Genomic DNA, 26822 nt, shown 5'->3' with positions numbered 1-26822 from the left:
TGTATGGACTTGCGTTCTCATGCCACAAAGTGTGGTTTCGGGGTCTTCGGGGTCGATGTATTGGGCGTCTAACTCTAACTTAAAATAATATTTATAAAGCAAAATAATAATTTTGGCCATGCACGATTATGTCCTTAAAATGCGTCGCTCTTTAATCTGTTCACTGTAGTCTTCTGAAGTACTAGAACTGTACGAAAATCGCATAATTCTTTTAATAAGAAATTTCACTTTTTATTTTCATGTACATGTATTTCGTTCATAAGCTTAACTTCTCTCTGGGGTATCCGAAAGTTGAACGTCTTGTTGGTATTGTTTTTGACCAGTGACAGCCTCCTACAATAGGGGGTTCAAATAGGGTATAAGACTAAATGGGGAAACAACTGTCGAGGTTGAAATTCAAAATACGGCAGCTCTGTAGAAGCGCATAGGCTGAAACTTCCCATGAAGCATCTGAAAAAATTCCCCCAAATTTTTGAAAAATTGAATTCCTTAGAAGCAGTCTGGCACATATTTTGGGGCAAAACGTATACAAATCTTATTTATAAATTTGTAAGAAATGAAGAGAGGTACAATTGGGGGTAAAAACCATTTTTCTACAGGAGTGCAAATGCCCCGTGTATCCCCACTAGCGTCACCACCAGGCCACCACCAGGCCCGCTGGTATGATCGATTTCCATGGCTGGAGTATTCAGTGTCAAGGGACGCCCCTTTTTGATTTCTATGTCGGGTGTTTCACAATACATCTGCGGGTGCATAAAAATTCATCACTGAAGGCTACACAGATTGGAAGCATGCTGTAGGTAATTCTGGAAAGGGCCTCGAGAAGCATAACAATTGAGGTGTCAAAACAATTTCTCCAAGATAACGTTGCCAAGACTCTAATCTTGTTCTTCAAAAACTATACGAGCAGAAATTGGCTTTCCCTAAATTATATGCACTGACTGCAAGCGTTGCCACATTCGGTTCTAGTACCGCTGTGTGTGAAAGCAGCTTTTCAACTCTTACTCGTGTTGACTCACCACAACGACGATCTATGACTCAGCTTCACCAGCGCAATCTTGTTCTTCTTGCCTTCAACAGGAAGCGTACCCAGAAAATTAACTTGGACGTATTTGTTCAACGTTTTGCCATAAAACATACCCGACTACGTTTAAACTAAAACGGCAATAAAAATGTAACGTATTATAACTTGTGTGTTTTAACAAAAATAATCTCGAATCTAAAATACTCAATGAAAGTCCCTTTCCCGACGTTTAATCGTCTGTCAAGATGCTTTGCTAAATTGCCCCCCTCGATTGCACGTTTGCCTGAAAAGAATTCTCCAGATCTACTGGACTTATATCATCCGTAAAATTAGGTCTGTGGCAGCGTAGGTTTTTTTTGACTGGTTGTGGGGAATGTTTTTGGACTGGTGTAATTAAAGGAGATGTTGATGGACTGGTAGTGGGGGATGTTTTTGAAATGGTAGTGGGGGATGTTTTTGGATTGGGGCATGATATGTTGATGGATTGGTAGCATATAATGCTACAGGTGTAGTATTAGTAGAGCTATAGCTTGTTAGACTGGTAGTAGGAGATATCAATGGACTGGTAGGTAATGGTGTTTTTGGGCCGGTAGTATGTGATGTTGGGAGGGGATACCGACTGACTGTTCCGAATATAACAGAATATTCACAAGAAGATATGGGTTGGATCGGTCACTACCTGAAGATGCTACCCCTACCATACCATAACCAGACAGCTAGTGTCGTCGAACCAATAAGGAAAAACGGAAGAGAGAACATTTAGGCCAACCAAAACTGGAATGCATAAGGACAATGTAGCTTCCCCTTTCGCAAATTAACCGTCTTCACATTACTCAATTTAGGTGTAAAAATGTAGGACGTAAAACTCCATTTCATTTCGACAATACCAGTCTAATTTTGTGAGGCTATTTTGGAATTTCTGTATAAGATCTATAAATAGAACAGGAATTCCGCTTCAATGCATGTTACGCATGCGTATATCTTTGTTTAATGGCAGCCGTAAGGTTGAGTGAAACATTGTATACATTTTTTTAACGGTTACAGGTAATTATTGTCAATATTTCACTCTGCTACTTGTCCTACGATAAGAGCAGATATTCTAATTCATGCCTTTATTGAAAATATTTGTAGTAAATCGTTCTACTTTGTGTGAAATAATGGCGATATGTTGAGATGTAGAATAAATATTTGGTTGTTACGGACTCTTGGAGTATATTGATATTTCAACTGTGAATTGATTTAAAAGACTTGTGTCATATTTCACGCTTGTATTATAAAGAATTGTGATTTATAACATAGAGGATATAAAAGATATATCATATTCAGCTGTATATCAATCAGGTGGTATATTGAATAACCTGTGCTAATTTTTTGGATGAACTCAGTAAGTGATATTTTTCAAATTAATCATAAAACTTGATTACAAAAATATGGATTTTAAATCTTTTGACAAGCTTTTCCAGATTCAGCAATAATGTTTTTTGAATTTTCCATTAATGCCTTTCCTGTCAGAGGTCATTAAGCCAAAAAGATTTGAAATTGAAGATTGATTTTATCTTTTGTTACTTCCACTTTTTATGTGGTTAACAAATTCAGTGTTGATGTCCAATTCTTACTGTAAACCGGTCTTTTATTAAGCTTGTAGACTTCTTGACCACCATATATAAGAGTCTAAAAAATGAGTTACGAATGTCATATGGAGTGCGCATTTTTATACATGTAATTAATTGTGTTCGTTTCACAGGTTATAGTCTATAGATGAAATTTTTCAGGGTCGTTTTTCCATGCCAAGTTTAGATTAGATTTAAAGTTGTTTAAAGATTTTGAATTGACCACATAGCTAGGTAATGAGTTCCAACTGTCAATGGCACGAACTGAAAAGTAGTTTTTTCTGACATCCAATCTTGTGTGTGGCTTGTTCAGTTTAAGATTATGGCCTCTGGTGTTACTGTAGGTTGATATCGAGAACATGTTTTTGTCTACCAGTGTAACTATGTTGTTTAAAAATCTGTATATCTGGATAACATCAGCGCATTTTCTTCTGTATTTAAGAGTGGGTAAACCTAGAGCTTTGAGTCTTTCAGGGTAGGTAAGATCTCTTAAGTGGGGAAGTATCTTTGTCGCTCTTCGTTGGACATTTTCAACAGATAGGCTGTCTTTTTTTAACATTGGGCACCAAACTGTTGCAGCATATTCCAGATGTGGTCTGATTAGATTTTGTACAGGGGCAAAAACATATCTTTGTCCATGTTAATGAAGGTTCTTCTTGTCAGTCCTATTAACCTGTTAGCTTTCTTTACACAATGAGATACATGTTCACTGAATTAAGAGTGTTGTCTATTGTGATACCAAGGTCCTTTTCTGTACTGTCTTGTTGTAGCGGTTCAAATATGGTATTGTTTTTCATGTGGTATTGGTGTCTTGAATTATTATATCCAAAATGGTTTGATTTGCATTTGTCGATGTTAAATTGCATTTGCCAGGTTTCTGTCCATTCAACCAAATTGTCTAAATTATCTTGTAATTTCTCTCTATCGTGTATTGTCAGACTAGGGCCAAATAGTTTGGTATCGTCAGCAGTTTCACAAAGGATCTAACAGCACTGGGGATGTCGTTGATAAAGATGATAAATAATACTGGACCAAGGACACTACCTTGTGGTACTCCACTTTCAACACTTGACCAGGTAGATGCTACGTTGTTTAAAACTACACGTTGTTTTCTATTGCTCAGGAAGTTTTCAATCCATTTAATGAGGTTTCCTCCTATACCTATCTTCTGTAGTTTCATCAATAATCGTTGGTGCGGTACTTTGTCGAAAGCTTTAGAAAAGTCTAAATATATCACGTCTGTAGGTGTTTGTTTGTCAATGGCATCAGTTAAATAGTCTAGGAATTCTAGTAACTGTGTTGTAGTAGATCGGCCTCTTCTAAAACCATACTGTTCATCACAAAGAAGATTGTTGTTCTCTAGATGTTCCATAAGTTTGTCCTTTACTATCGATTCCAAAGTCTTGACAACCAAACTGGTGAGGCTAATTGGTCTGTAATTTGATGCAAATTTTTTATCACCTTTTTTAAAGATTGGGGTTATGTTTCCTTCTTTTCATTGATCAGGAAGTAAACCTTCTTGTAGTGAGCTGCTGAAAATGATTTCTAGTGGTGTTCCAAGTTCACAGCTGAGCTCTTTAAGGACTTTAGGGTGTATTCCGTCCGGGCCAGCAGATTTGGTGATCTTTAGTTTTTCGAGTTTAGCAGATACCTGTTCCTTAGTTACGGTAACATCATTTAGTTTGGGTCCATTGTCGTTGGTTTGATAAGCAGTTGGTCTATTGGTGTCTTCGACTGTGAATACACTGGTGAAGAAAGAATTTAGTTCTGTTGCCTTGTTCATATCATCGGTAAGTGTCTCGCCACTTTCTGTAGTAATAGATACGATTTGGTTACGAGTTTTGGTCTTAGAGTTTATATATCTTCAGAAATTCTTTGGGTTGTGTCTATAATTCTCGTAATTGGTAGTGGTTTTGTTTCTACAGTATTTGTTCCATGTCTTTCTTTTGATTTTAAGGGCGTTTATAACATCTCTGCTAAACCATAGCTTGTTACTTTTTCTGTTTGGTAGATTTCGGGTTTTTGGTACATACTGTGTGATCAAGGAATCAAAGATGTTTTTGAAGTAGGTCCATTTTTCGCATGTTGTTGTTAGGTTCATCATTTCATTCCAGTTGATTTTACCTGTAGTAATTCTCATTTGATCATAGTTACCAGCATAGTATCTATATCTAGTTTGGGAAGGGTTGTCTATTGATGCTTTAGTCTTCATGTCAAAAATAAACACCATGTGGTCACTTTTACCTAGGGGAGGGTGGCTTACTACATTGTGGATATCATCTTCATTCTTGGAAAAAACTAAATCAAGAATTGAGGGTCTTTCGTTGTTTCTGATTCTGGTAGGTTCGGTAATATGTTGGTAGAGGAAATTGTCTTGTATACATTTTAAGAACTTGTAGGTAGTGGATCTGGGTTGACAGGATGTGGATTCATCAGACTAGTTGATGTCTCGGTAGTTAAAATCTCCCAGTAATAGTAAATTATTATATTTATCACAGGCGTCAGTTATTAATGTGTTTAGCTTTGAGGAAATTTCTGGGCTGCTGTGGGGACTTCTATAGAGGCATCCAATTACCAGAGGGTCGTCGTTGGCTACGCTGATCTTGCACCATACCATTTCTTCAAACTCTGTATTGTCAAAGTCATCTACCCTATCCGCGTTCAGTTTGGTCTTTGTGTACAGTAGAACTCCTCTGCCATGAGTTAATCTGTTGTAATGTACATCATAGTTGTCTAGTTTGAATTCGACTTCATCCAATTCCCCTTTGTTAAACTTTGGCAGGACTTCAGTTAAGGCAATGACATCAGCTTCTGTTTCATTAATCAATACATCTAGTTCCAATCGTTTGTTAAAAAGGCTGTCGACATTGGTATATACAATTTTAAGCTCGTCGGTATCTGTGTTATGTACATGTGTGTGCTGAATAAAACTAGTTTCTCATTTTTGGTAGACTTCATCCATAATATAGCTTTCACTGTATATCATGGTCTCTTCATCTGTATTTACTGAATCATTATTAAGGTCCCCACTGTAAGAAATCAGTCTCTTTCTCTCCTGCATAATGGGATGTTTATTTTTACTTCTGGTAGCCAGTGGTGTGCTTGTTGTAGAGGGATAACTCAAGGATGGAGTTTGTATGATACGCTTTGGGAGTTGTATGGGATTCTGTACTTCTTCTGTGGGTCTTGCAGATCGCGCCTCACGTTAGTTTGCATACACAATCTTTCCGCCTCTGATCATGACATTTTCTCCAGTTTCGAGTCTTCTAGTTAATTCACTTCTTAGTTTCTTATAGTCATCACGCTGCTTAGGAGTATAGTCCCTTGACAGTGTTACATTGTTGTACAATCGGTCTTTACTTAAGATGTCCCTTCTATTACGATAGCCATTGAAGATTTCTCTTCGTTCTTTTGAGCTGTTTAGAATAACTTTGATCGGTCTAGTGGTTTGTAGCTGGTTTTCCGACTCTAATAACTGTTGTCAATTTGATATCTTTTAAACCTATAACAGATAAAAATTCAGTCAGTTTTTCAGTATCATATAGTTTCCTGTATTCAGGATTGTTAGCATTTGATTCTGGAATGTTGAATACCATCATATTGTTCTCCCTTCTCCTTTGCTCATCTTTTTCTTCCATCTGCTGCTGGACAAGAATTGTTACATGTGAATCAATATCCTGATTCAGATCAGATGTGACTTTCTCTCTCAATTTCTTAACTTCTGAACTTATCAACTGGGGAACACTCTGTTCTATTCTATCTATCTTTTCTTCAATGAATCTCAATTTCTCTTTGTTGTCATTTTCAATTTCAATTAGAAAAGTGCAGTGATTAGTTTTTTGAATGTACCATTAGGTGATGATGTCTCTGAAAACAAATCAAGAATTTATAATGAAGACTAAAATACTTAGTTTGATATATTTCATTTGTTTGATATTCGATTTAATATCTAAATGACATTTAGAAGTAGATAGAACATTAAATAAATATCCATAATAGTGTTCTTATTCATTTGATATATATATTTCATTTGTTTATAGATATAACAAACTCTGCAGTATGCTTTAATAATAAACATTAAAACTAATATGGCGTATAATAGACAAGAATCCAGAATGACAACTGCAAGTGCTCCAGCAGCCCCAGTAGACTCTGGTCATGATGGTGGGAAACTCAACAGGTTTAAACGGTAAGAATAAAATAAACTTTTCTTTCCTTTTATCTATGAAAAACAATTGCACTTGAGTTTTTTGGAAAAAGGAAGACCAATTCTATGAATAAGTTTTAATAACTTTAAAGAGCGCTCTAAAATCAGGGATTTATTTGAAAGAATGAAATAAAGCTTTGTATCGTTATGGCCAACAAATATAATTGTAGTAATTTGCTACAAATGAACCATTACCAATAGAAAATATGCAAATAAGATTTTCTAATTTTGATTTTAGATACATGAAAACCAGTGTAGCAGATTTTTTTGGTTTGGGAGAAGAAGATGAAGTAAAATTAACTCAGTGGCAGAATAGAAGAAAACGTTATGCTGGAGCTGTGGGTAGATTAAAAGATGAATATTTTAAAGATGAAGACAGTACAGATGGAATGATCTCAACATCTAATGCTAGAATGATCTATGACCCACTAAGAGTGCCTGGGGGTAGGATGAGTGAATCTGACCGTATGTCTATGAGAACACCTATGTCTAGTACCAGTACTTATATAACTCATGGTGGTATAAAACAACGAAGAAGGAAGGATTCTGTTATGAGAATGACATGGAAAGGATTAGCTACCCTAGCTGTAAGTGCTTGCTTTGATAGAAAAAACTCGGCTAGCTAGAAGGGTTCTTACTCTGTTGTGACATTCTTTTTTAGGCAGATGCCAGAAATAGTTTTTAATATCTGCATATAGGTTTGTGAATCTGAATAAGAGAAAAGTTTTGTTTAGCAACTAGAGATGAAACACTGTCATGAGTTAATGTAAAGAAGACAAGAATTTTCAATAATGTCAAAACCACTTTAACTACATTTTTAGCTTTTGCATTATTTATTCACTTTACTCTTCCAAGTTAAAAGTCATTAATTATAGATCTATGTACTATATATTAATACCACAATCTAGAATCTATCTCAAAATGTTACCTTGTACTTACCTTTCATATTATAGGGAAGCAGGAAAAAACTTAGAGCTAAACAAAGTGTAAAAGGTATAAGAAGTTTTAGACCAGGTAGTTTAACTGGTGAAGTAGGGGATGAAGATATTGATGCCAATGGTTATACAGTACCACCAACTGTAGGTCACATTTCCATTATGTAATCTCTGAATATAAGTGATATGATTCAACAGTCAACATAATGTAAAAAATAGCTTGTATTTGAACATAAATATTGACTCATTAGACTCTTTTAATGTCTACATCATTGATAATTATAGCTCATGACCTTAGGCTTTTGGATTGCAAATGAGATACATATAAGATGTTTTTCTGTATTTTGTAAATACAATGGTATCATTTGTCAATATAATATAATCATTCTTTATGAAAAGAATTTTTTTTCCCAATTCACTATGACAATATTTTCTAGCCTCAGACTGGTGATGACTTTAGTCTAGTTGATGATGTATTTTATGATGATTATGATGCTCAACAACCAGATCCTAAATTAGATAAAATAAGAGAAGAATCAGATAGAAGTAGAGGTAGTTGGTATGATATCAACTTTTTCAAATTTTTGTTTTGGACTAGAAATTTTTTATGATCAACCTAAAAAATATAAAGAGGTTTGGATTTAAAATTTAATGACAAAGATTTTCATTTAATCTGTTACAGGAAAGAATATATCTATTGGATTATATTCATTTTTGAAAGTCATTTGTGCTTGATTAATGAGTGAAAGTTCATGCCCACCATTTCACAAAATAAAATCTCTTAATAAAATTGTTCCTAAATAACGTATAGCAGATAATGATTTTATGATTTTTGGTTATGTAAGGCATGTTTAATAATTATCTTACTAAACTTAGTATGGTATATTGCAGTGGTCCTGTATCCCCTGGTAAACCTGAATCTGGTCCTGCTGCTGGATGGAGAAGAACACCACCACAAGCCTTACCTGATACCCCAGCTGTTGATATGGTAGATGGTATAGATTTTGTGGCTTTAAAGAAAATAACAAACCAAGTATTTAACTCGGCATTAGAGAAACATAAAAGAACAGTAGGACAAGGTGTTATAGGAAAATTTTTTCGTCGTAGTTTACGTAGTGATCGAGTCACTAGAGATGTCAAGAAACAAATTGATGACATGGATGATCACAGGTTGGTTAAGCAAAAAAATAGATATAATTTATGCAAAACTAGGCATCAACAATAGAAAATTTTTGTCGAAGCTATTGGTCTGATATTTTATATATTAGAATATTTGTATTATCTCCAAAAGAAGATTTAGGTACATTAAAGTAAGATATTCCAAATCTCAGCATGGAATCACTGTATCAAGTATTAGGTTTTATTATGTCCATGTTATATTTCAGGCCATATTTTACGTGGTGGGTCACATTTTGCCAAATTGTAATATTCCTTGCATCAGTATCAGTATATGGTATAGCACCAATTGGTATTGGTGTTAAAGATTATTATGATACTGTAAGTATGATTTCTATCTATGCTTTATATACAAATTATTATTTCTAGTCTTCATTCTAGTGTTTCAAATGGACTTTTTTGTATCTGATATACCAGATTATTAAATAGCTTTTTATATCGATTAAAACCCTATAAAGTACAAATACATTCATTCATTATAACCACCAGTTTTAGACCATTAATCAACCCATCATTCATTTCAGGTGACTATGTCCAATCTTGCAAACCAAAGAATAGCTCATAGAGAAAGAGAAAATCTCTGGCTTGGTCCACGACAGGTGAGGGCACTATAATAGGGTTAATTTTTCATTTAAATACTTGTGATGATATAATAATATTGTTCCTATATATATATCATATTCAGTCAATACTTTTTGAAATGAGAGCATGATACTCTATCACATTCATAATCATATATCATTATGTGTGAGCTTGTAATATGTAAGTTATGTCATTTGGAAATACAGTATACTCTCTGAATCCGACATATACTGGGACCGTAAAACAATTTCGGATTAGCGAGAGTGTCTGAGTACAAGTTTCGACATTTTTTAACATGTGCCACATGTTACTATTTATAGCTCAGTGACCCACATTCTACAGACGGTACCATTCTAATAATAAGACAATAATAAAAGACAATTCAGTTGTATATGTTACTATTATTTAATTGTTCATATTCTAAGCTATTGTACATAGACTTTTTTTTTATTCTTCTTTGCGTTTTAAAATGCTGCTTATTGTTGTTCGTAAACCAAATTCCATAGCAAAATATTTCTACGAAGAGCGCGGCACTTTTTCATAATCTTATAAATTAATTTGAATAATTTGCTTTTTCATATCTAGAGACAAAGCAGTATGGGCATGCTGTGCAGGACGAAAATTGCTAGCTTGGGAATTTTGATAAAATGTGAAACAAAGAATGGTCAAGTTGCATATTTCTGTTCTATACGGTGTAATGAATGATACAAGTACCCATGCCATTTGATCTAAAGGCAATGACCTTGATCTTGAAGCGAGGTCATTAGCGGTGATTAATCAGAACAATTTAGTTCAGCGATCTTTTATTTTCTTGTGATTTGAATTGATCCGAATTATCAAAAATTATCAATTAAATAAGTGATTATCTAATTGGTGTTAAGTGATGAGTAGATGTCTGATTATACAGATTTTTTTTGAGTATCGGGACCACTGATTAGCATCGTAATTGGAATACACAGAGTGTCGGAGCACTCACAGTTTTTTAAATTAGCCTAAGAAGGAAATCAATGGGGACCAGAAAATGATGTCAGATTACACAGAATGTCGGAATACTCAGATGTCGGATATCACAGAGTACACTGTATTTCTATCCTGACTTAAATTGCCAAATGTTCTCCATGAAATAATATTTCTTTTTGATGTCTTAGGCTGATCTCATACATCTAGGAGCTAAATATACACCCTGTATGAGATTTGATAGGAATTTAGATGCAGCACTAGAACTAGATAGAGAACAAGAAAGGAACTCGGGGTGTTGTGTTAGAAATGATGGGTCTGGATGTGCTCAAATGACTAAAAGTCGCTGCTCAGTAAGTTGATTTTATTTCATTGTTTAAAATTATTTCAGGTGGCACAAAAAAATAAGTCAAATAACTAATAACTGAAGATATTAAATCATTATGTAAGAAATTTCATACAGATTTTATCTGTTGTTGGGAATATTTCAACATTAAATCTTTTGCCAAAAAAGATCGTCAATCTAAGATCATTAATGATGATATTTTTGTTTTTCAGACCATTTTGTCAACATTTGAAAAGTGGAGTGAAGATTCTCCTGGTCCTGGTGGTAGAGTTTCAGGTTCAGTTTGTGGTCTAGATCCAAGATATTGTGAAAAACCTTCATCAGTAGCACCATTTGAATGGGATCAAGATATTATTAAGTGGCCGGTATGTAAACTTATATGTTCTGATTTCTACTTGCCTAACTACAACAATTGTACTAAGATGTGATGTTATTGAATGAATCAGTTGATGCATTACAGAAAACTTTATGATCATTAATGAAACGTTAGAATAGACATTATTTATATTTGAATGCATCCCTTGATACGTTTCATTTTAATTTCTAGAAGTATATTAATGAGTGCTACAGATTAAAGTTTAGCATTTGGCTCGATTAAAAATCAAGTGCAGTCAACTTTATTTATAGTAGAACAAATGATATTGAAATTAGTATAGAAGTAAGGCATCCAATTTGCTCATCACTACCAAAAAATATTGTGGACTGTTTGTGCTTTTAACATATAAATCAAATTTTTGTTAAAACTAATTGTCTAGGTGGAAACTACCTGTGTACTTGAACTTGTTTGTTTTAGATAATTTACATGATGGGTGAATATGATTATGTTATGTTTTTCTAGATATGTGAAACATCTAATATACCAAATAGATCTCTGGCCAGTCCTGATGATCGACATATGACATGTGAATTAGTGGGTCATCCATGTTGTCATGGTATACAGGGTGAATGTATGATAACAACTAGAGAACATTGTGATTTAATACGTGGGTACTATCATGATGATAAGTATCTCTGTGCACAGGTATGTCTCTATTATCATATCTATAGACTATTGAGTGTGGTGAGTCAAATGATAATGTTCACAGGATATAGATTTATTGAAATTTACTGATCAATTTCTAAAACATAAGAATTTTTTTTATCTATAACATAATTTAATGTCATGTTTATTTTTTTTTATAACATAGAACATAATTGAATAACGGGGTATGTTTATTTCATTTATATAAATAATTATATATGTAGGTTGATTGCATGAGTCAGATATGTGGTATGATAACATTTTATACTGAAGGTTTACCAGATCAGTTCTACAGATTGTGGACTTCATTATTTCTACATGGAGGGTAAGAATTATATCCTTAATAGATAAAAGAAAAAGATTCAATCTTAAGATAGGATCAATATTCATATCAAAGTCCTTAACACATCATAGGTGTTAATGTAGATCAAAATTGCTTTTGGCCTGTTAGCTTTTTCCTGCTATTTTGAGCTAACATTGAATACATTGTGAATTATATATATATATATAGATACTAGTCAAGATTTTAGTGCAAATGCATATACACATTATGAGATCTTACGTTCAAACTTTTATGATTTTCAGATTATTTCATCTGATTATAACAGTAATATTTCAATGGTTTGTAATGAGAGATATGGAGAAGTTATCAGGAGCTTTAAGAATGGCCATTATATATTTAGGTAGTGGTATAGGGGGTAACCTAGCTAGTTGTATATTTTTACCCTATCAAGTAGAGGTAAGGATAACGTTTTTTTAGTCAAGCAGGGTAGGCTGAACATTGTCAATTATACAAGTATACATAAATTACTCTTGGGTATGAAGGTTTTCGTAGTATAATCAAAATTATATCTTATATATTTATTTTCTATAACTTGTATAAAAGATTTCAGTAACATGTCTATATCATAAGACAACATTTATCTGGAGCTTTACATTTTAAACTGATCAGACATAGATTATTATAGTGTTGAAATTTTGTGTACTTTCAGGCTGGACCTTCAGGATCACAGTTCGGTATTTTAGCTTGTTTATTAGTAGAAGTATTTCAGAGTTGGCAGATGTACAGACGACCATTTATAGCAGTTCTAAAACTTGCCATTCCAATCTTTATACTGTTTATACTTGGACTATTACCCTGGTTTGATAACTGGGCACATTTATTTGGATTTATGTTTGGCTTATTAATAGCCTTTGCTTTTATGCCTTATCTCAAATTTGGACTAATTGATAGAAGACGCAAAATAATTGGTATAATAGTTTCACTATGTTTATCATTAGCTCTCTATATCATATTAATTCTAGTGATGTATGTGATGCCAGTACGTGACTGTGAACTTTGTCAGTATTTTAACTGCATTCCATTTACATCTGATTTTTGTGAAAATATGGGTGTGTCAATTAAGAGAAACTCAACCTACAATTCATTTTAATCAAACCTCAATTTGTACATCTTTGTTATTTTGTTGTTTGTTTGTTGGTTTTTAATACTCAATGATTATTATGACATATTTTATCAATGCTACAAATAATTTTACTCAGTAACATGTGTTCACACTCAAGATGTTCAAATTAATTTCAGATAAAGTGCTCAATATTTATTATTGTCTATAGAAATCTCAAATAATATAAAAAGAGTCCATCTCTTAATCAAATCATTTCAATCAAAAAGCTTTTAAAACCTTTGTGAAATCATCAGAGTTTTAGTTTGCTGATAAATGTTGCAGTAAAAAATCCTATTCATGACTCAACAAAGAATCACATTGTTTATATTAGCAATAAGAATAAGGGACAATTATGTACAATTTTTCATCACTTAGTGGATTCTCTCAATAAATGCCAACATCTTGTAAAACTTCTAAATTTAAAAAGCATTTATTGTCAATTCTTGAATTCTTGAAGATTTTTATGAAAATTGGAATATATTTTGAATTGATTTAGCATAATCATTGTAGTCTTTGATTTAAGATACTTAATGTTGATTAGGGAGTTATTTCTATAGAGTATTATAATTTATTATACTAACTAGGCAGTATTAGTAATCTATGTCATTGTTTCATATGTACATACACTGCTTGTAAACTGTTGTTATCAAACAGATTTCTTGTCCTATTGTAATCTGCTTTTGCTATCAAATGATTCTGTGATAATTTTTGTAAATATATATTTTTACAAGGATCATGACTGCAGTTGAACAGTCTTATGTAATTAAGGCATCCCGTAGACTATCATCAGGCAGCGGCAATTTAATCTAAATGTAATGCCAGAATTTGGTAGCTGAAAAATTTATAGCAAGTAGCACTTGAAAGAATCATACTAAGATCTTAGGTTTTCCTGATGAAAACCAAGTAAGATCAAATTTCCATTTTTATGCATTGTGCTGATAGAGCAAAGTGCCTTTCAATGAAAATTCCTCTGAGTAATATAAAGCATCATTCTGATAATTGATCTTATGGGATATATATACAGTATAATTATATATAATGTTCACTTTTAAGAATTGATAGTGTCTGTGTTGATTAGCTTCTATATTTATTTCATCATTGATTTTTTTTTCTATCCTATTTATTTAGATGCTATTTACCTTTTGGATCACTAATTTTTGAGAACTTTTGTGGTTTTTTTTATAAATTTGTAGATCTACTATAAATTTTTATTGAAAAAAAGTAATGAACTTTCCGTCTTCAAGTTTTTATCTTGAGTGAATTGGTCAGATTTCAAGATAAAATCAATTGTCACGTATGGATGAATTTCTTGGAATTCACCACACAAAAAGCCAGTGGAAGTACTAGATGGGATACAAAAGGGGCATTTTGTTCATCAGGAAATATATAGTTTGTAGGCCTACCCCTAATTGATTCTCCACTTTCCGCATTTATTATCAAAAGTTTCAAATATGTTTTTTTTATACTTTTTTGCCCCAAATATGTGGCTGATTGTACCACACCAAATCTTCTTAATTTTTCAAATTTTTATTGCACTTTTGCATTTGAAATCTTGATCCTGGCAGTTGTCCCTATTAATTTAATCTTCCTCCTAGGTTTATTTCTACCCCCAGTTCTAGGAGGCTGGTGTGCCACTGAAAGGGACATGAAAAGTAGTGTATTCTAGATATGTTGCAATGAAAACTGGAATGGTGCAAATAGAAATTAATTGAGTCTCTGATGCTGTTCATTGACATATCCATTGCAACAGGTCTATTTTGAAAGTAGTTCCAATCAAACATTAAATTTCAACATAATAATTTTGCACTGAAGAGTGCCAAGTGTATGAATTAAACCTTAGATTAAATAGAAGAAACCGAAAAAGAACCTTAAAATATTGCGAGGCTACTTGATTAATTTATGCATTCAATAAATTCCACATAACTTTACAACGAGCTATTTATATCGGTCTGTAAGCATTTTATTATCTCCCCTTGCCAAGATCTTCATTAGTAAGCACGAAGAGTGCAAAAACTGTCTTACTTCCGTTTGTATGAGAAATAAATATTCACGTGTAAATTGATATATTTATATCAAATACACCTGTTTTTCTCTAAAACCCTTTTTATTAGTCAAGAAAAGAGGATCTTCTATGACGATACTTTCTTATATAAAACATTCGATTCAGAATGATCTACTTTCAGACAACCTGATACAGTATGTGAATCGCATTCTGCCACTCTAGATCTATCCCAGGTAGGGAGAGAGCTTCTTCTATTCTAGTGAAAATTTAAGAAACTTTGTATTGCCATGGACCTGAGAACACTCCAAAAAAAGAGTAAAAGTTTGACCTGTAACATTGTTTGGGTTGGTAATTTCAAAGAATACAAAACAGTAACATGTCAAAACGGTAAAAAATTGTAATAGTCAAAACAGCAACAGATCTGCCAAAACAGTAACAAGATATTTAGTTTAAAACGGTAACAGATCTGCCAAGACGATATCACAATGGTGAATAAAATGTACTGTAAAATCTTTATATTTTCGAACATCTGCGACCTCGCGTGACCTCCGCATTTGCTTGTTTTGATAATCATGTGTTGCTAGAATGTAGTCCAACGAATGAAGCAGATTCCGTGTCAGCAGAAAATTTCTATGGAACACAAAGTGGGCCATATTCTTATGTTGTTTAGTGACTTTTAGAAATAAATCATGCTACGTATCTTATTTTGTCATTCACTATTTTTTTTTAAATCGTGGTTCTTTGAAGGAATTGTCACTAGTTATAATGAATTGATGTTAAAGATAAATACTAAGGGAAGTCAATTATACCACCCGGTATCCATACAACGTGTTTTTCGCGACTTATTTATAGATAAAACATTGTACACGAGAATAGGTGACGCATTCTGCCGCCGTTGCCGAGGGATTCATAAAGAAAATCGAAACAAATTTTAATTATTTTGTAGAATATCTGAGGAAACATCTAAGACATAGAAGAAAAAATTAGGTTTTTTTAACTTTGACGAAATTCGGTGTTAAATCCTTATATGCACGAAAATAGGTTACACCACTGTAATGTAATCAATGATATAATGGAAAGTTGACATTTTGAATATTTCAGAGAATATGTCATTGTTAAATTTATGATCAGTATATATACCTAACTGGGACGAAGCTTGGTATGTCGGTAGATTTCTTTTAATTAACAAAAGAATGACTTAAGCTTGATTTGTCAGTATATTACTCAAATCAATAATTGCTTTGATAATATTTAAAATGTTTTCTGCCGACTTGAAATCTGCTAGTTGATCATGTGACTTCATTCGTTGGACTACATTCTAGCAGACGACACTTGGAATTCCAATTACAGCTTTGGATTATAAGGAAATTCAGCCGATAAAAAATTGTGTTGTTTGGTAATAACTGAAATCCGTTTTGTATTTGTCGAAGTATACATTAATACATTTTACATTGCTTGAAACTACTGAATTCATTCTACTAGCTGACAGTGTACAAATAACCCATGTTTATCAAAACAAGCAAATGCGGAAGTCAGGCGAGGTCGAACATGTAAATTATTTCCGGAAATGCACGAAAATAGGTTAGCATGAAATTAGGTTTCTTGACTGTAATTAGAAGTTGATTTTGTAAATAATATTAAAAATATATTTGATATCAATCTACTTCTAAATGTCATTCAAGGAACAAAATGTGATTCTTTAAACTGTTGTTGGGTAGTAGGTGTTCTATTCTGCATATGTTTACATTTCAAACTCCCCCTTGGTGTATTAGGCTACATCTGACCCTGAGCCTTCTTGATGCAATAAATATCCATACTTATGGATTTTTGTATTCATATTTCAGATATATGACAGAACAATGAATTAAAAACAAGGGCTCAATGCTTGGTGAAGTTAAAATGGAAGATAATTTGATAAACCACTATGATATTGAGAGTTTATGCGATTCTGACAGGGAAGAATTAGAACATGCTCTGTATAGTCAAATTCATTATGATACTGGTGATAAATCTATAGATTATACTAATTATGTTTATAGCCCTAGCTTTATTTCAACTTCAACACCTCAAGTTTCTCTCAAGACAGATGAACATGGATTGTTAGCTGGTACTTTGAATAATGAAAACTGTAAAATTGAAAAGAAAGCAAAAGGAAGTCCAAAACATTTAAAGACAGATAATGAGTTCATCTTGAATCACACAGCAAAAGATTGTAAGAACTCTCCAAAATCCTCAAATGAAAAGAAACATGTATCATCGGACCTTAAATCTAAGACTTTAAAACAAAAGCTAAGTGAATCAACTGTAAGTTCCAATAATATAAATATTAAAAACTCCAAACAAAAGAGAGTTAAGTTGAGAAATGATATGTCAGATGAGGATGAAAAGAGAGAATCCAAATATAAATTATATAGCTTACATAATAGGACTAAACCATCACACACTGCAACCGTTATTATAGATAGTGATTTAGAAAATACCGGTAGTGATAATAGTTCAGTTTTAACTATATCTGATAGTGATATGAGTGATTCAGACAGTTCTAGTATGTGTAGTAAAATATTTACCAAGGATTCTAAACTGCCTGATATACAATTGAATATAGATAATGATAATAGTGATAATGGTAATGATGATATTGATGATATATTATCTGTTGCAGATCACAGTAGTTCAGATGGTGAGTGTTTTTATTATAAATTGTGAAGAGCATTGAGATAATTATTTTATATTGAGTGTCTTATAAATTTGATATAAACTGGGCTATGAAATATATGTGAAAATTTCACATATTTGCACACAAATTTACAAGTTTAATGATATGTTTAGCTTTGAAATAATTTAAAGGAAAAGCTCTCTTATTTTTGCTTTTGTTGTTTTATTGTAGTTTATAATCTCAAATTAAAATTTTTTATGTACAGTACTGCAATGATAAAAAATGTTTCAAAGTATCATTTGTTTTGTATTTGACTATTGTCTCAAAAAAGGCGAAACTAATTAAAAATGTGCATTGTTGTATATTTAAGAGTATACCCATTACCCAGTGTATATATATTTCTTTCTAGAAGATGATGAAGATGAAAAATGGCATGTTAGTGAACAAGATATTTTAGGATCTCAGCCAGAAATATTTAGATATTATAAATATGATGCTGTGAAAAATGTCAGGTGCAAAAATTGTCGAGAAAAGGGTCATTTATCAAGAGATTGTCCGAAACCAAAGGTAATATTAAGCTAAGATTGTGCAGCTTGTTTTCTTGATCAATCAATATTAATAATTCTACTATCAATTAGGTGACCAGGATATCTTGTTTCTTTTTTTATCATATTAATGTTTACTGTATTAGATAAATCTGTGAAGACTTCATGACATGCCACATGCTCATCTGAATGGTAACTATATCATTATAGAATGTGATATATTATTATGTCTTTTTATGGCACATGTAAGGATGTTATTTTGAATTTGTGATGCCATTAATTAAAAAAGCAGAAAAGGTGGTCATGTTTGTTACCTGATTCTTTTATTTTATATACTAGGTTATAGTATGTTATTTATGTCTGTTATTTTATAGAAGAAAACACATTAAAACAGAACTTTTTTAGGTTCTGTTTTAATATTTCTATATCGCTCTACAATTGATGTATTGAGAACTATTTGAAAGATTTTTGTTATTGTCTGTTATTTTATATATGAGATTATAGTATCATATTATCTATATCTGTTATTTGATATTTTAGGTTGTAGTATATCTATGTCTGGTATTTGATATTTTAAGTTATAGTATGTTATCTATGTCTGGTATTTGATATTTTAATGATATCTATGTCTGGTATTTGATATTTTAGGTTATAGTATCTTATCTATGTCTGTTATTTGATATTTTAGGTTATAGTATGTTATCTATGTCTGGTATCTGATATTTTAGGTTATAGTATGTTATTTATATCTGGTATTTGATATTTTAGGTTATAGTATGTTATCTATGTCTGGTATTTGATATTTTAATGACATCTATGTCTGGTATTTGATATTTTAGGTTAAAGTATGTTATCTATGTATGTTATCTATGTCTGTTATTTGATATTATAGGTTATAGTATGCTATCTATGTGGTAACAGAAATCATGTATCTACAGCCTGTCCGGAACCATTATGTTACAACTGTTCTCAGCCTGGTCATATATCATCAGAGTGTACACAATCACAATATAAATGGTATATTAAATGTTCTAGATGTGATATGCCTGGACATCAACATGAGGTATATTTATATTCTTAGTTCTAATAGTTTTTATATGCCTACATGGAAATGACCGTCCGTCTGTTTGTCTGTCAGTTCACATTTCTTGTAACCAAGAAAGAGACAACAGTTTTTATACGATCTTATATTGATGAGATCTTGGCCATGTTCGAAATTGGTATTATTTGGATAAACAGTTTCGGAGTCATTGACATTGTCAATTTTAGCTTCTAGATATGACAGATGCTACAGTTTTTACAGACAATAATCAGATAAACAGTCATTGTGTTGATCTTGGTTGAATTTAATGATAATTTGATGAACTGTTTTTGAGGTTTTGGCTTGACTTGATTATTTGAAAATTCATAATTAAGCGACTTAAGACTTTGTTCAGATTACTTACAGCTGGTAGTGGGCATATGTTACCTTGCCTGGCAAGTTATCTTTGAAATAGTATAATATGATAAAGAACACAAAGATACCTATAAATGTACTACAGTCATCATGTATGTATCAAACTCTGTTATGTTCATTGTAAATAACATATTGTTGACATTTATTAGTATTTACCAGCTTAGCAAATAAGAAGCCATACACACACCATATATATTTTATTTACTTACTGTACAGTTGATATTTACAGCAATTACATCACAACTAAATTCTAGAAGTAGGGAATTTTCAAAATTATAATATTAATTTTCTTCTTAACAGTATTGTCCTGATAACTGGAGAAGGTTTCATGTTACAGTAAGTAAATTACTTCTAAAAAATTGTTCAATGTTTATTGTTCAATGAAACAACAAGAAAACAAGTGGCCATAATTACATTGTATTTACAGCACTAAGATATGATATCCATTACTTACATTGTCACGAAGTACCTGGTTATCTAGTCTTATAGAGATAGTTATTTACCACCCTGAAAATACTTCCAATCTCAAGAAATGTTAAAAAACTTTAAACTTTATATTATTATTATTTCAGACTGTAGGAGAACCTAAAGAAGTTAAAGTTAAAATAAATCCTAGAAAATTTTGCTGTAATTGTGGAAGTTATAAACATTTTGGCTATGTAAGAATATATTAAACTATTGAAATTATAAAACATAAGTAACTAGAGCCACACGTGGCACAGAGTGGGACTTTGCAAATGTAGCAAAATGCAAAAGACCCTGAAAAAATCAACCTTCCACGATAATTAGATCAAGCGCAAGAACAGTCTAAAGTTGAGAAATTTTCCTTTTTTGGAAGATTTTAATACCGGAAGTGGACGTCAGACCTCACAAATGAAAGTATCAGCAGATAGCCAAGGTCAATGACCTTTGATCTTGTAAAGGAGAAGGCCTAAAAAGGTCAAGATCAAGAGAAATACGCCATTAAATTTTCAAATTGCTAACGACTAAAACCAGAAGTTGACTTAGGACAGCAAATATAAAAGTATAAATAGATAGCCAATGCCAATGACGTTTGATCCTACAAAGGTCAAGGTCAACAAAGGTCAAGGTCAAAAATTGAAAATTTTGAATTTCCAAAACCTGTTCCTTCTTTTGAACTATGAAGCGGAAACAACCAAAATTCTAAGACAAAGTGGCTCAAAATATGAGGTAATTGTGTAAAAAGTTCCATTTTGAACAAATGTATACTTTGCGAGTTATGCCCCTGGCCAAAAATGTCAATAATGAGTAATTTAACCCGGAAGTGCCACGCCCAACTCAATTTTTTTTGAATAAGTTAATCAATATTCAAAATGTTACGTTATGTTCCAAATGTCAAGTTCCTACATAATAGAGGTCAAAAGATATAGGTCAACAAAAGTCAACAAAGGTCAAAATCGAAAAATGAAAATATCCAAATGTTAAAACCCATTCCTTTTTTGAAACTATAAAGCTGAAACAACTGAGCTGTTAATACATACTGGCCAAAAGGATGAGGTAATTGTGTGCAAAGTCTTTTTTTGAACAAACGCATCCTATGCGAGTTATGCCCCAGCCCCAAAATGTAAACAATTAGTAATTCAACCCGAATGTGCCACGCCCACATAAGTTTTTTTGTCATAGGTGAATTCATATTCAAAGTGTCTAGTTATATTCCAAATATCAAGGTTCTACATCAAATAGATCATAACATATACATACACTAAGCTCAAAAAGTCTCAAATATTGTAAAAAAAAAACTCAAATTTGAAAAAATCATGAATTTCAATTTTGCTTTAAAAAAACGATTGTTATATATCTATGTAAAGTGCATGAGAAGCACATTAGGAAACCGAAAAAATTAACCCTCTAGGTTAATTAGGTCACGTGCTAGAGCAGTCCAAAGTTGCGAATTTGGATGTTTTTGGACAGCTATAAAAGCGAAAGTAGACGTCAGAGGTCAAATATGAAAGCATAAACTAATAGACAACGTCAATGACCTTTGACCCAATAAAGGTCAAGGTCATCAAAGGTCAAGGTCAAAAATTGAAAATTTTGAATTTCCAAAACCTGTTCCTTTTTTAGAACTAAGAAGCGGAAACAACCGAACTTCTAAGACAAAGTGGCTCAATTCATGAGATAATTGTATGCAAAGTTCCATTTTGAACAAACGTATACTTTGCGAGTTATGCTCCTGGCCAAAAATATCAATAATGAGTAATATTACCCGGATGTGCCACGCCCACCTTAATTTTTTTGCATAATTGATATTCCAAATGTTATGTTGTGTTTCAAATTTCAAGCTTCTACATTATTTAAGTCAAAAGATATAGGTCAACAAAGGTCAAAATCGAAAAATGAAAATATCCAAATGTTAAAACCCGTTCCTTTTTTGGAACTATAAAGCTGAAACAACTGAGCTGTTAACACAAACTGGCCAAAAGGATGAGGTAATTGTGTGCAAAGTCCCTTTTTGAACAAACGTATCCTATGCGAGTTATGCCCCAGCCCCAAAATGTAAACAATTAGTAATTCAACCCGGATGTGCCACGCCCACCCCAATTTTTATGCCATAGGTGAATTCATATTCAAAGTGTCTAGTTGTATTCCAAATATCAAGGTTCTCCATAAAATAGGTCATAAGATATACATACACCAAGATCAAAAAGACATAAATATGGTAAAACTAAACTCAAATTTGAAAAAATCACGAATTTCAATTTTGCTTTAAAAAAGCAATTGTTCTATATCTATGTAAAGTGCATGAGAAGAACATTAGGAAACCGAAAAAATTAACCCTCTAGGTTAAATGTCTGGGGTCAAAGGTCAAAGTATCAAATGATAGCCAAGGTCAACGACCTTTGACCCTAAAAAGGTCAAGGTCATCAAAGGTCAAGGTCACGAGATACAAGCCTTCAAAAATTGAAAAAATTCAACCGGAAGTTGCAAAAAAGCAAAAGTCAAATTCAAAAATCCATTTCCAACATTTTTGTCGCCATCGACTAAAGTATACACCAACATAAAAATTTGACCAATCCCATTCTCCCCCGAAGCCCCATTTTGAGTTTTATGAAAAAGTATCAAATCAAGATGGCGGCCGAAGTATTTTTTTCAGACAAAATTTCATTTTAAAATCGGCCATAGAATTAAGATTAATAACGTTATACATAATTTCGTTGAAATATTTCAATCACACCGGAAGTTATTCAACCGGAAGTGACGCAAAAATTTTGAATACGTCAGATGGTTTACATTAGTGACATGCATCTTTTATCAAAATTTCAGATTAATCCGAAAAAAACTGAAAAATGGTCCAAAAATTTCGAAAATCAGCCAAAAAATGTCTGCGACAAATTTTCGAATTTTGAAATTTTGAAACTGCTATTCTTTCAGATTTTAACAGTAGATTCCAAAAATGCAAACCCAAAGAAAATCGACTGAAAAATACGACTTCTAGAGCCGATTATCTATTCTTGCACATATTGAACTGTGGCACTTCCGGTTTTGCAAAAAAGATCCAAAATATATTTATGCACATCGTCGCCTATATCTAAGGTCTGTGAATGTTGAATGAATGCTGCAACTATTGTAGTCTAAGCTCAGGAAGGTGTGTAAAAATCGAAAAAAAAAAAAAAAAGAAAAAAAGAATTGACATTTCAATAACAATAAGTGTATTTATATCAAATATTGAATGGTTGAAGTTTATATTGATTTTTGGTAAAATATATCTATAAATCTGAAATATGTTTATACTGTTTACCTCTTATATACGAGTCATATCAAACATAAACATGAACAATCCACTTTTTTTAGGTAGTTCAAGTAGTAATCAAAGCAATGCAAAGTCAGCCTGTATATTTTATTTTTTGCTTTTCTACCAAAAGATAAAGTGAATCAGCATGTTTATGTTTTGAATTGGACCCAGCTGAGCACAAATATATTTGCTTATCTATACAAAATATAATTTTCTAAAATTCTTATACGCCCACCTCTCACTATGTGGACGTATATTGTCGGCACCCCTGTCCATCAGTCGGTCGGTCCGTCTGTCAACATTTGCTTGTAAACGCTCTAAAAACTAGATTTTTTGATGGAATCAAATGAAATTTGGTATGTGTATACATATTCATAAAACGAAGATCAAGTTCAAATTTGAGCTATTTTCCACCTTTAGAAGCAGAGGTATTGCCCTTGCCCCAAAATTTTGAATATGCTATTACTCTCTTAGTTTTCAACCGATTTTTATAAAACTTAAAATGGATGTTTTGTTTTTATCATCTGCATGCCGTGAAGGGCGTATATGGCTGTGGTCCACAAAATAATTAATGATCTTTGTTATATTTCAGAAATGTAATAAACCACCGATGTCAAGTCATGCCCAGATAACTTATCCTTTTATAGTGTCATATAAACCACCAGTAATTAAAAAACAGAAATTATCAACTAAAAAATACTTCCATGATGATGATCAGGTACTGGAACCAGTGTTTAAAAAGAAGAAAATTCAACTGGTAGGATTTGGTAAGTAGAAATAAAAGAAATCTAGTAAGGCTATCTTGGGCACCAAATTCCTCAAAAGCATATTTGTGTCACTCCATCTTCTTTGTGGATTTTTTAGGGCTTTAGATATGTTTATGGGGGCGGGGCTCCCCTTGCGGAGTGATATAATTAAATGTTTCTTGGCTTCTTGCGATTGATTTAAAAAGATTTTGTAGTAACTCTGTATAAATAACTGACAGTAAATTGATGAGACATTCATGAGTTCAATATTTTTGTACTACAAATCATTTTTTAAAGATCTTGAATAAAAGAAAATTGTATTTTAATAACTAGAGACTCAGCTCATTTATGATAGCTGCCAGTGGGCGTAGGTTACCTTGCCTGGCAAGCTATATTTCTTATCTAGGATCACATCCTAAGCAATTTTAAAGTGAAAGTGAAACAAATTTCCTTTTTTTTTTATGGCCCCTAAATACGCCACTATCATGCCCTTTACTTATACAATATCGTTTCATAATTTACATACATTTTGCAATTAGTGATAAGAATGACAATATTGACAAGAGTTATTAGATTTATTGTATCCTTGGCTGTATCAAATTAATAAAATTAGTATTGTTTATGAAGAACATTTTAGTGCATTATTTTTTGAAATGGCATAAATATTCTGATATGGCTATCCGAATTCGTCTCTGATGTAGGTCAGTATCAAAATTTGACATTAGAATAATATATTCTATTTTAATCCAGTTCCAATATCCAATATCCAATTAATCCATTAAATATGATTTGAAGAATAAATCTCAGATGGATGCTTTAACCTAACATCATAAAAGGTAAAATTTACTAGGCAAATGACCAAGAATCCAATATTTGGAGTCCATTTTTATTTGTCAATATTGGACTTTGTGGCCATTTGCCAGTATCATTATGTTGGATAATGGTATGCCAAGATCAAGGGATGACGTCAAATATGTTTTTTAATAAAGTTTATGATAGTTGGGAAATGTACTAGAAAAAGTGCTTTAGTGGTATTAGAAAATATACTGATACTAAAATGATCATGAAGACTGTATTTGTTAATTTTGAATTCCAATTTTGACCCTTGTATTTCAGATGAAAAGACCAGGAAAGAAAAAAACATGAAAATAAAACCAATGAAAAATATAGAGATGAAATCACCAGATCCATTAAAAAACTTTAAGAAGATTATGAAAGATTATAAAAGTGTGGAAGATAAAGACAATAAAAACAATAAAAAGAAACAAAAAGGTCAAAAGTTGAGAAATATTCGAGAAAAATCAGCTTTTGTGAAATTTGCAAAGAAATCTAATCTTGATGATAAACTATTTCTCTATACTGATAAACATTTAAATAGAAAAAATAAAGTCAACAGTAAAAATAAATTTGAAAAACAAGGCAAGAAGAAGAAAACTAGAAAAGGAAAGAAAGTTATTTAATATATCTGTGATGAACCATTATAATAAATTAATGCTAGAAATATAATGTTTAAGGGTTTGTACTTTATGTGGATGTATTTTGCTGGTGCACGTGTCTGTCAGTTCTCATTTACACCTATCTACTTGATAGGTTTAGATACTATGTATAATATATAAAACATATACATACAAAGCTCAACAATTTTGGCTATGATCAGCCATGTAAGAATGATCAATTATTGCTGCTGAAATTTTTACTGTCAATGTTCTACAGTAAATTATTGGTTAAAGTCTAATCAATTATATTTACACAGTTACCCTCCATTATCAAAATGTAAGAATAAGAAAAGATAATTTTAAACAATAAAAAAAATATATAGTGTTACATAATTTAATACTTTATAAAATTATAAATATGGAAAGACACAAGATATAAACTTAACAATACATTTAAGAACAACACAGAACTTAGTAAGAATAAGATTAGGTGAGAAATATAGCTCATTACTGAAATTATAAAATAATATTTTTGGCTATGATAAGAGTATATATTTAGGATTAGATACAACTAACTAGATTTTGGCACAGATTTGGACATGTAAGAAAAAACTAGAAATATTACACATTCCTTTAATTTTGTATAATAATGCAACATAACTCACTGGCTGTTTTAATATGCATTAAATATCATATGCTTTACTGAGTTAAATATAGTACATTCCTATTGAGTTTTAATACATCACATGAGACGGAGCAAACAAGCAGAGTTGACTTAATGGGTTTTACTAACATACCAGGTTACTTATTGAGTTTGATCATACCAAATTACTCAGAGGTTAAAGGGACAGATGCACCATTTTTTTGACGAATCGTACCTTAGTCTCAGAAATAGAATTTTTTTTAGCTTAGCCAATTAGTAAT

The 26822-nt window shown here is 32.0% G+C and overlaps 3 protein-coding genes across 3 annotated transcripts; all 3 read left to right on the top strand.

Moving 5' to 3' along the window:
• Positions 1 to 8761: 8761 nt before the first annotated feature.
• LOTGIDRAFT_119360 (hypothetical protein) lies at positions 8762 to 12618 on the top strand (the record flags this gene model as incomplete). The annotated part of the gene is made up of 8 exons (XM_009057823.1): positions 8762 to 8946; positions 9162 to 9273; positions 9477 to 9551; positions 10683 to 10844; positions 11050 to 11202; positions 11676 to 11858; positions 12083 to 12183; positions 12444 to 12618. The coding sequence occupies 8 exons, from the start codon at positions 8762 to 8764 to the stop codon at positions 12616 to 12618; spliced, it is 1146 nt and encodes a 381-aa protein (XP_009056071.1).
• Positions 12619 to 12853: 235 nt separating this feature from the next.
• Positions 12854 to 13291, top strand: LOTGIDRAFT_119486 (hypothetical protein; the record flags this gene model as incomplete). Its single annotated transcript, XM_009057822.1, has 1 exon — positions 12854 to 13291. A coding segment is annotated over one exon (438 nt), but the record flags the coding sequence as incomplete, so codon positions are not given.
• A 3913-nt stretch (positions 13292 to 17204) lies between these two features.
• On the top strand, positions 17205 to 25922 carry LOTGIDRAFT_232781 (hypothetical protein; the record flags this gene model as incomplete). The annotated part of the gene is made up of 7 exons (XM_009057821.1): positions 17205 to 17985; positions 18371 to 18528; positions 19399 to 19569; positions 20263 to 20298; positions 20535 to 20621; positions 24309 to 24483; positions 25579 to 25922. The coding sequence occupies 7 exons, from the start codon at positions 17205 to 17207 to the stop codon at positions 25920 to 25922; spliced, it is 1752 nt and encodes a 583-aa protein (XP_009056069.1).
• Positions 25923 to 26822: the final 900 nt, after the last annotated feature.

The sequence above is a fragment of the Lottia gigantea genome (genome assembly GCF_000327385.1).
Source record: "Lottia gigantea unplaced genomic scaffold LOTGIsca_31, whole genome shotgun sequence".
In the NCBI taxonomy this organism is placed as follows: Eukaryota; Metazoa; Mollusca; class Gastropoda; family Lottiidae; genus Lottia; species Lottia gigantea.
Note: the sequence above shows the minus strand (reverse complement) of the source record. Positions and strands in the feature narration are given on the sequence as shown.